At 47.9% G+C, this 10,656-nt stretch overlaps 1 protein-coding gene across 5 annotated transcripts in view; it reads right to left on the bottom strand.

The window, feature by feature from the left end:
• Window positions 1-2,115: 2,115 nt before the first annotated feature.
• The window catches only part of FRMD5 (FERM domain containing 5), a 310,436-nt gene continuing 301,895 nt past the window's right edge, over window positions 2,116-10,656 (bottom strand). For 2 of the 5 annotated variants that reach the window (XM_080674438.1, XM_080674439.1), the window contains exons 11-15: window positions 9,743-9,817; window positions 8,906-8,974; window positions 7,978-8,084; window positions 3,188-3,531; window positions 2,372-3,008 (exon numbers count right to left, since the gene is read on the bottom strand). In XM_080674438.1, the coding sequence (XP_080530564.1) occupies window positions 2,961-3,008; window positions 3,188-3,531; window positions 7,978-8,084; window positions 8,906-8,974; window positions 9,743-9,817 (643 nt within the window). In that variant the 3' untranslated portion in view covers window positions 2,372-2,960. Of the gene's footprint in view, window positions 2,317-2,366; window positions 3,532-7,977; window positions 8,085-8,905; window positions 8,975-9,742; window positions 9,818-10,656 lie in introns of those variants that run through there. The other 3 variants (XM_080674440.1, XM_080674436.1, XM_080674437.1) reach the window with 3 other exon arrangements.

The following is a 10,656-nucleotide window of genomic DNA, read 5'->3' as shown; positions in this document are numbered from 1 at the left end:
TTGCTTTTTCTACAGTGAGATCAAACTAATTAAGAGAAAATGGGAGACATAGTGGAACACAGTAAAAGCAGGTTAAAAACTTGAACAATTTTTAATGATGAGGAGATACCAAAAAAGATTAGTCACCAACAAAGGAGGTTTGCTATTTAAGCACTATTTGAAAAGCAAATTGAAGGAAACTTTTCTATATGTATTTTCTGGGATAAGCCCTGGAAAAAAAGAACCTGAAAATTTCTATTCAGAGAGAAAAATTCAGCTGTTGGAATTGGTATGGACTATTGTACTGTTAGAACTCTAGACACAAGTAATGTACCAGGAACTGGGACACTGTATCTTTCTTTAATGTGGATATGAATGGTCAGAGTCGAGGCTTTCACTCACTGCATAGAAACACCGTATTCTACAGACTGAGGTAGGAACACTACACTAGAAGGTAATCTGCTCTGTTGCATAAGACAGTAGATATCCATGTTAAAACCAGACCCCTATCTCCTGACAGCCTTTTAATCTCAAAGTCTACTTTTTTCGCTTTAGTTCTGTACTAAATAAAGCCTTTCCTGTATAGATGGTAAGTGGCAGTGGCTAGTTGATTCTAAGTGATCCCTAATCTTTACTAGGATCTCCCTCAGTTTATCTTGTCACTTGGTACATAGATGTTTGTAATTCTGCCCAAATTGTTGCTGGTATGGAAATGATCAGACAAGCCCTCTTCCATTCTTAGATTCTGGCTGTGTTTCAGCATTCCAGTACTTGGTCTTGTACATCTTGGCCTCAGACATCTCTTTGCTGGTTGGTTGTGCGAGCACCCTTTAAACAAGCAACCCAGTGCCTCCACTGGGAAGTGGTCCTGGATCTTTAGCACATGTCAGGAACTGGAGCAGAGCCGACCCTCTTTCTGCTAACATCATGGTAAGGAGCAGTTTTATTGTATAGATTAGGGTTGGCAAATTATGGCTTGTGGGTCAAATTCAGCTCACTCTCTTTTTATAAATAAAAAGGTTTCTTGGAACACAGCCATGTTCCTTCATTTATGTATTACCTTTGGCTGTTTTTGTGCTACAACGGCAGACTTCAATAGTTGCTGTAGACTATGGCCCACAAAACAAAAAATAAAAAAATATTTACTATCTGGCACCTTGAAGAAGCAGCTTACCAAACTTGGTCTAGATAAACTGACATTTAAAATTATATACCCCTCCACATCTCCCCCTCCTCCCCAAAAAAGGAAAACCCCATTTATTCCAAGGCTGTTTGCATTCTATACATGGACATGGTTCTGCCATCTCAGGGGACAAACTAGGGGGTGAGCAAACCTAACGGTGACTCATTCTGTTCTGCATTTGGGGCTGCCCAACACCTTAGGGTGTCAGCAGTTGCTCCATTGTTGTGTGGGTCCCAGGAATTGTCCACTGACCATCTGCTGCAGTTGTGGAGGCCCTTGGGGGAGAGCTGAGGCCCCTGTGTCAGGGGCATGGCTGGCCTCAGATTCCTCCTCCTCGATGCTGCAGACCCCAGGTGACTTAGACATCTCTCCCTGAGATGAAAACAAGATCTTGTGTGTGAGTGTGTATAATAGTTGCCGAGCTTGGGCCTCGGACACCACACTCACCCTTTCGTGCTGTGCTTCCACATGCTTCCACCGCTTCCCTCACCAAGGATGGCAAGTGCTCTTTCCTACAACTTTATATTTTTCTGATGCAGAGGAGGTCCCTAGGGGGCAGTATTTCTACATCTAAATGTTGGTCTCTGCCAAGTTCACCTTCTTTCTCGGCAGGCATCTCTTAGAACTCCTATTTAAAGAGATTATTTTATTGGTTCCTTCCAAGGCTGTTTGTTGATCTTGGAATTCTATTTTCTGAAGCTTTTCATTCTCAGGATCAGTTTCTTTCTTGCATCGTTTAGTTCATCAGGCTCTATTTTCTTAATCCATATAGTAAAAACAAAATATGAATTGATAAGAAAATAACATTTTGTTGTTAAAATATAAATCGAAATAGTCTTTTTGTATTTTTTTTGCAGGGGATTGTACAAAATAAGCACTGCTCTCTGAATCTCAATAGTCTCTCAGGTACCTTAGCTCTGGTTTGTCTAACATTTCTGACAGTCCTATGTCTGGTACGACTCAATTCATCTAGTGTCTCTGGAGCACTATAAAAGTCTTAAGGTTCTTCCGAAAAGAAAAAAAAAAAATCACAGAAGTCAAGTCCATTATATAAAACTCATGGTGACGCCCACTAGGATCTAGTCTAAGGGGACAGACTTACCCCACCCCTGCTGCTGCTGCTGCTGTAGCGGTGGTCCCTTCAGATGCCCACTCTGCTCAGATTTGAAAAAAAACAAAAGGAAAAGAAAATCCAACTCAGACCATCATAAGAAGCAACTTTTCATTTAATCATTCTACATGGATGTTTACTTTTTAAAAAGCTCTGTCTGGCCAGAAAACTTAGATGTATTCACTGTCCAGACCCCTGGTCTGCCCCACTGAGGCTGCAGTGATGAGTCTACTGGAACCCAGTAGAAAAGCTCCTGCAGAATACAGAAGACAACAGCTCTCTAGTCTTCAACTAGTGTCCCATCTGCTAGGTGACACTACTGTGATAATTAGTAATAATAAAATAAATTATTTTTATTTGATACTTTCAAAATAATACATATCTATGAAAAATCAAAATTCAAAGCAAAAGTTATCCTGCATATTGGGAGGATGAGAAACAGAGTCGCCGAGCCTTTCTTGAGAGAACCTCTGAAGGAAATGAGCTTTCCCAGTTTGTTTAGACAGGGCATGAGCCTATCCCCTTCTTCTGGGAAACAACCCTCCTAGGCTGTGGACTTTGAGTCATGAAAGGAGGACTTGGTACATGTGCCGATGGTTCCACGATGGGTCCCATTGCTGGGAATGGGTAGCCGGGCTCCTTGGTCCACCTGGCTAGTTATTAGGAGGAGTCATGTCTTCTCAGGTGTCAATGAGCAGGCTCACCACTGAGCGGATTTTGCAGGCAAACCATCGCCTGAGGGGACAAAAGTATTGATAGTGGAATTGTTCGAACTCGGGGGTCTGACGGATATCTCGGAAAAAGGCAATGTCAAGGTCAGACTCGGTAAGGATGATCAGGAGGAGGAGCAAAACAAAGAGGAGTCCCATGGTCACAAGGAGCAAACGGAGGACACTTAAAACAAACTTATTCACCTGTTCCTCCTCTGGCCTGCCGTGCCCCTGACACAGGGCCCTCAGCTCTCCCCCAAGGGCCTCCACATCTGCAGCAGTGGGGGTGCTGGCCTCAGACTCCTTCTCCTCCTCGATGCTGCAGGTGGCCCCGTTGATCTGCCGGGAAAGCAGCATCAGCTCCAGGCTGTGCTCGGCCACGGGGGTGGGCAGCATGCTGTCTGCAGGGCTGTAGGCCTCGTCTGCAATCACGGCGACTCGCTCATTGCTGTCTGCCCGGCTGCTTCTCACGTGAGGCAGGAAGGTGTCCCCATGAGAGGAGGAACGCACAGGGGTGGAATGGGCACTGTCCCGAAGGGACTCTAGGCCTGGGAAGGCAAAAGGAACGTGAGTAGGCTTTCTGTATCAGCGCACACTTGTTTTTCTTTTTGTTTATAGTTTTGGCCACATTTGTTAAAGATTGTGCCATTCCTGCCTGTGGTGTCCTGGGCCTGGTTTTAGCCCCAACTGGAAAGAGGCTGAATTCACGCAGAATATCCCTGATGGAGAACTGGGGCCACAGTTCAGGGAGCTCAGGTATGCCTCTTGGACTGAGGGCCTTGAGAGGCAGGAGTGGGGACGATAAGACTGTTTTGCCTGGGCCTCATCTAATGCTGATTCTGGAGCTGAGTGTCCTTTTAACAGCCTAGCGTACAGCTCCTTGAGCTCATGAGGCATCTTTTCTGCAGTTGCTATCGGTGTCTTCAGCCTCCCAGTTCTATCTGTCCTGACCCTGTGGGACATGAAAACCCTATCTGCTCTTCCTGAGCGCTCTCTGATGGAGAAGGGGAGGAGCCCCGGCCAGCTTCCTCTCTTTTCACCTTAGGATGATCTGGGTCCAGAATAGGCCGAGTCCCTATTTCAGACGCTCTGGAGTGCAGAGCGAACTTCGGGTGAGGGGGAAATTCTCTTACGTTTTTTAGGAGGAAGGGTCTGTGGCCCCTAAAACTACCCATTATCTCTTTATTTTCCTGGATGGAGCATTTCTTTCCAGGGCTAAAGCTCTAGTAGGGAAAAACAGGAGCCAGTCACTCCCACAACCCAACAGCCCAGAGGATATGGGCTCAGAGTCACCGGAGGCTCACATCACAGTGCTGCCAAGGGAACAGCGTCCTGTTTCAGGTCCAGCATCTGTATTCCCATTCCTGGCCATCTTGGCGGTCTCAGAGTGGCTCTCCCTGCCTTTGTGGCCTGTGACAAGAGAAGCCAGTCCCCTCCCGGTGCTCTGAAATGGACTCCGACTGCCCCAGACGGGGAAAGGTTTGACCGAACCAGCTGACAGGGGAGTTTTCTGGTTCAGGGCCAGTTCAGAAGCCCAGCGGTCTCCTTATGGTCCTAGCTGTATTTTGTTTGTTCCTATGCTAAAATCTTAAATCTGTGTAATGGCTTAAACTTTTTAAAGCACTTTCATTTTATCTTTTAACAACTCCATGAAGTAGTGGGGGTGAGAGGTTACAGAACTTTCCTAAAGTCTGGTTGGTTGCTAATGGCAAAGGCAAGGAGAGAATCCAAGCATCTTTCTATTTCATGGTGCTAATGATCATGTAGTTGGATTATGGGGAGTGGGACAGTGGGCAGGATGAATTAAGTTAACAGCCGGCACCTTCCTTAGATTTAGGTCCTAACTGTCCATGAAACTGTTCTGCAATAATGTGACATTAAGAGCCTGTCCCTGTTTCAGTGCTCCTGACACTCCTTTGGTCTCTGCTTCCCCAGCACTCCTCCCCGATCTCCCCATGTGCACATGCAGCCTGAGGAATATGTACCTACGAGTGTGTAAGGGATCCCCGATAAAACAGAAACCTTCAGGCCCTGATTACACATGGTGTTGGCTCAGCTCCTTTCCCAGACACTCCTCTGGCCCCCTTTTCTCTGGAGCCTCAGCCCCCCTGCACAGGGCATCTCATACCCTTTCATGGGGCTGTCCCCTCAAGGACAGCTCTGATTGCCAGAGCTTCCAAAGTCTGACCAGCTTAGCAACCAGAAGCCACTTCAGTGCAAGCTTAGCCTGGCCTGCAGTTTAGCCCTAAGCCGGGGAAGGAGAGAGACAAAGTCTGTGACATCAGAAAGCACGAATTAGAGGGACACCAGCAGCCACTTTATACTGAATTGTTGGTGCTCTCAGTAAACAAGATAATGGATATGTATGCATTTCTAGTAATGTCTGACAAACCAAGTTACTCTGTAAATGTTAGTCGTCTGTTCCCTCAACAGACCTCACCTCTATCACCCCTCTGTCAGGTTAGTCCTGTACAGAACTTCAGGTGTCACTGTAAACCACCACCTGCCTCACCCCTCCATCAAACCTGCTATTCTGGGGGGATGGGGTGGGTGCTGCAGGTGGGATCTGGGCGAGTGGCACAGCAAAACAGAGAACTGTCTTTGTTACCTTGGAGGTGCTCCAGCTGATTGCCTTGCCCAGAGGTGGCTCCCAGTGGGCTCGGGGGCACAGCGGTCAGGAGCCTACCCTGCAGCCGAGGCCCCATCCTCAGGATGCGCACACTCAGGGGCCGAAGGCAGTGATTAGTCAACCGGAGCTCAACGCGGACTCTGGTGTGAATCTTAATCAGACTCTTCCCCATGGTAGCCTAGGAAAGCCGATACTTCTTCAGTGGAAACCAGCTGATCTCTTCATGGAAACCAGCCAGGCAGGGAGATACAGAGGGAAAGGATGGAAAACTAGCTAGGGACAAAAGATTTGTGCTGATCTCAGCCCATGGCAGCCCCTTCGCAGTGCCTCCCGTGCTGGCGGGAGGTCAGCTCCATGAGCCGCAGAGCAGGCTGAGCTGCAGAGAAGGAGCAGCTCGAGAGGCCCATGTTATCAGGGGACTGGATTCAGTCAGAAGCACTTAGAGCCATAAAAAGTCATGCTTCCCAGCCTGTAGCTGGTTCCCTGAGGCCCGTATTAGGGCCCTAGACCTCTCAGAGGGTGACAGACAGAGAGGGCAGGGAACAGTGCTGAGGGCAGGGGAATCAGGTCTGTTCAGAAAATTCAGGGTTTGAAACTACACAGACATTGGGCTTTGGGCGAGTGGCTCTGAAGTGTGAGGAAGTGGCTCGGGCTGGAAATGGGCTGTGTCCCATCCTCCGCTGGGATGAACCTGGTGGCTATAGCCTTAGATGGGAAGAGGGGACCCATAGGGGGAGAAAGTTATATTTCCTCAAAAGAGGAGGAGAAAATCATTCCACGTTCCTGAGGGGAACACCCAAAAGAAGAGGGACAGTGTGAGCCACACTCCGTTCTGCTCAGCCTGACAGGGGGATAGACTCAGGCTGTCGTGTCTGATGACGGACCTCAATAATTCCATACCTTGCATAGTGATTATACTTGGTAGTTTACAAGGCACCTTCCACATTCACACCCACTCTACAGTGGGGGCAACGGGCTCAGAGGGTAAACAACCTGCCCAGAAAGTCCACGGCAGAACTCTGATGAAAATCTTGGCCGAAACCGGTTTGGCTCAGTGGATAGAGCGTCGGCCTGCGGGTTTGATTCCGGTCGGGGGCATGTACCTTGGTTGCAGGCACATCCCCAGTGGGAGGTGTGCAGGAGGCAGCTGATCGATGTTTCTCTCTCATCGATGTTTCTAGCTCTCTATCCCTCTCCCTTCCTCTCTGTGAAATATCAATAAAATATATTTAAAAAAAAAATCTCATCTTGGCCTTCCTGACCAGGGCTCTGCACTGGGCTGGCTGCCTGCCCAGGCGTGCTTTGGCACTACACCAGCTTCCTTGCAACCCATGGCTAGGAAGATGCCCCTTGTTTACAAATGGAACAACAAAGACTCTCAGATAATTAAGGCACTTGGTGGTGGTTGTCCAGCCAAGGTTCTCAACCCCCAGGAAACCATACTCTGGTGATGCAGAGTCAGTGACACAAACCAGAGGTCCTCCCCGAGAGAGACGTCCTTTCTAACTTGATTTTCATTAACAAGCAGCATTCGCTCAGAAAAGACAAAGGGCCTTCCCTCCCCAGCCTCCAAGACAGAAACAAGTTTGAAATAATCCTGCTGCTTGAGATCTGAGGTCCTACAAACCGTCCTCATCAGGAATGAAAACTGTACACCTGTATCCAGCCTGCAGGACCAACTGGGCAGGGACAACAGCAGGAGGGCACTATTCTTAGAGTCTCCTAACAGCATTAAGTGCCCAGACAAGGGAGTGGTATCGCCTCAGGCTGCTGGGGTATCTAGTTCTGAAGATACACAGACTTTGTCTCTCTACCTCCACCTACTCCGAAGGGTGAGAGAGATGGGCATATTGGGTTTCCTAAGATAATGTTAAAGAATTCAGATAGCAAGAGGGCAGGCTTCTACCACTGAAGTAAAGGAGGTAGCAGTTGTTGGAAAGCTTCAGAATCAAGAGTCTTTATTTTTTGGTTAACTGCCCCAGGCCACTCTGATCACTTAAGCTGTGGAAATTGGTCAGATCTGGAAAAAAGTGAAAAGCCTCTGGATGGAAAGCAATTTCAGAACTGCGTGGAACCTGGTAGAGCCCACATGCATTGTTTCCCAAAGGTCTACCCCAAATACTCTCAGATCTACAACCCTCCTGGGTTATACAGCTCAGTGGGGCTGGAGGGGATCCCCTTTCCCCTGACACCCAGCCTGTGTGCCCATCGCTGGGTGAAACCTCCTCCCTACCATCGGAGAAACTTGCTGTTGTCTTCAATGCAAATTCACTTCTTTTTAAGGTCCCCGAGTGGAACTGGTCTAAGTCACAACTCGGAGAAATTTGTGGTCATCTTACCTTCCATCTCCAGAGCTCATGCTTACCTTCCATGATGGAGATGTGAACAGCTCTTCTACGAGTCCTGGGGACGCTGCTCAGCCTTGGGCCATGGGTTATGGAGGGACAGCTGCGGCTGGGAACCATCCCAGCTCTGAGGTTAAAGGAAAAGAACAGCTTAGTGTACAGATAGCTGTGGTCAGGACTCCGAGTTGAGGAGTGGCTACTACAATTGTCTGGTCATTTAAGTTTTATTTTGTTTTTAAAAAAATCTTTAATACCTGCTTTTGGATCCCAGTCAGAGACACTCCTTATATCCCAGACCCACCAGAACCTTCCTTTAGTGTGGCAATGGTGCCACTGGTTTCTGAGCAGGATGGTGCCCCGGGATAATCAGTGCTCCCGAAAATGGATATGGCAGCCTCCCTTGATTCCCATCAGAGGTGGCAGGGGACTCTGTGTAAAGGGCCAGGTAGTAATGCTCCCATTCCCAGAGGTCAGGCTGGTTGACAGACCCTAGCTCTCTTGGCCAATCATATTCTTTCTAGGTCTCATTGGGTTCTAGGAGATGAGCTCCTGGAAATGTATGCATGAAGCATGATCTCAGAACTAGTTTACGAGGGGTGTAACTGGGGTGTGGGGCTATCCCTGGCTTTCGTAATGAATTGATTCCACAACCAATGAAATTTTGCTGCTTGGACATGTCCTCCATGGTGTATGACCAATTTCAGGACCTGGGAGGACAGTATAGAATTACCCAGGAAGGTCTCCTGGATCTGATGTACTGTCTGCATTAGCCCGCTCTCCCCGTTCTCCACTCCACTGGATGGGTCTCTTCACCACTTCTGCCCTGTTCTCCTTCCCCTTCTGGAAGCCATTGTGGCCAGAATCTTCACCTTACTCCAACTGCTGGCTCTTATGAAGTCCTGGGACCTGAGCTGGAACTACTTTTAGGGGAAGCCCCTGGCAGCCTACCTGTGGATTTCTGGTGGCTCCCGTTTGATCTGGGCACTCGACTCCATTACTTCCTTTGCAACTCGGCCACTGTAAGTAGTATAATAAAACAGCAGCAAGAAGTGAGACAGCGTTCCAGGACTGTCTCCTCTCCAAGCCCTCAGATTACTTCGGTTGAACTGGGAAACAGCCTCTGGCCTACCCCTTCGCAGTGTTTAGGCCACCGACAGAGAACTTTACCCCTGCAAGCAAGCCTAAGATGTCCCGACAGCTGATCTTAGAGAGCCCTCTATCTCTGGAGTCTTTTGGATCTTTCATTCTCATTTAGGAATGACTCCTCATTGTCCAGGATGTTCCAAAAATATTGCAAAAAAAGAGAAATCTTTAGACAGACATGAGAAGAATTACTGTTACAGTTCTTATTGTGCTGCTGTTGTAAAGGCAGGAGGAGAAGGTACTCATTTAAAACCCTACAGACCCAGCTGCAGGAGGGAAAGAACAAAGGGCTAGGACAGTGGTCGGCAAACTCATTAGTCAACAGAGCCAACTATCAACAGTACAACGATTGAAATTTCTTTTGAGAGCCAAATTTTTTAAACTTCTTCTAACACCACTTCTTCAAAATAGATTCGCCCAGGCCGTGGTATTTTGTGGAAGAGCCACACTCAAGGGGCCAAAGAGCCGCATGTGACTCACGAGCCGGTTTGCCGACCACTGGGCTAGGAGACAGACTTTGATGGGAACCTCAGGCTTTTCTGGAGGTTTCCAGTTTCTTTGTTCTCAAGGGGAAGGAGTCATTGTTCTGGAGGGAAGGGTCTGAAAATAGGTTCATAATGGTTACTTACTGTCACTATTTACCTGTATCGGAACCGGCTCCCTTTAAAGAATAAGTTGCTGCTGGACACTGTGCGGACTTGGCTCGACTTCTCCAGCCTGCAGCAAGGCAAAGTCCTGTGTGACAGACGGCCTGCAACTGTCTCCCAGGCCAAATAGCGCATTCCCAGCTACCTCCACAGCAAGAAGGCCCTCACAGCCCTGCTGGTCTCTGACTCTCCTTTAGGACTTGAGGGCTGTGTTCACGGCCTCAGTGTCAGGGACAGGCATATCGAACCCCACTTTCTTGTTGTTGTTAATCCTCACCCGAGGATATTTTCCCATTGATTTTTTTTAGAGAGAGTGGAAGGGAGGGAGAGAGCGAGAGAGAGATATCAATTGGTTGCCTCCCACATGTCTCTGACCAGGGCTGGGGATCGATTCTGCAACTGAGAGGTGTGCCCTTTACCGGAATTGAACTGGGGACTTTTCAGTCCGTGGGCTGATGTTCTATCCATTGAGCCAAACTGACTAGGGCTGAACCCCACTTTCATGTCAGCGTGAGGGGTTCACCTGGGAGACTGAGAATAAATGTTAAGGATGATAATCTGGGGGGATAATAGAATGCCACCCACTGGATCTCAGCTAGGCAGAGTTTTTTCTCTTTAGCCTCTGTCTTCTTACCTATAAACTAATGGAGCTGAGACTCTGTGGCCTCAGGAGACATTTCCAGTCCTAGTATTTGGTGATTCGCGTTCATGTCTAGGTAACTGCCTTCCTATTTCATCTCCTTCTTGGAGAGCCCTAAAGTGTATTATCACATTAAAGACTCTGAGAAGTTCTGAAATGAAGAAGCTAGCCTAACTTCAATAAAAGTTCCATCACTTATTTAAACTTGGAACCATTCTCTCATCCCCAATGCCCATTAACCTCCCTTTCAAGGCTGTAGAAATAGCTGA

Source organism: Plecotus auritus (assembly GCF_963455305.1).
Source record: "Plecotus auritus genome assembly, chromosome: 1".
Lineage (NCBI taxonomy): Eukaryota > Metazoa > Chordata > Mammalia > Chiroptera > Vespertilionidae > Plecotus > Plecotus auritus.
Note: the sequence above shows the minus strand (reverse complement) of the source record. Positions and strands in the feature narration are given on the sequence as shown.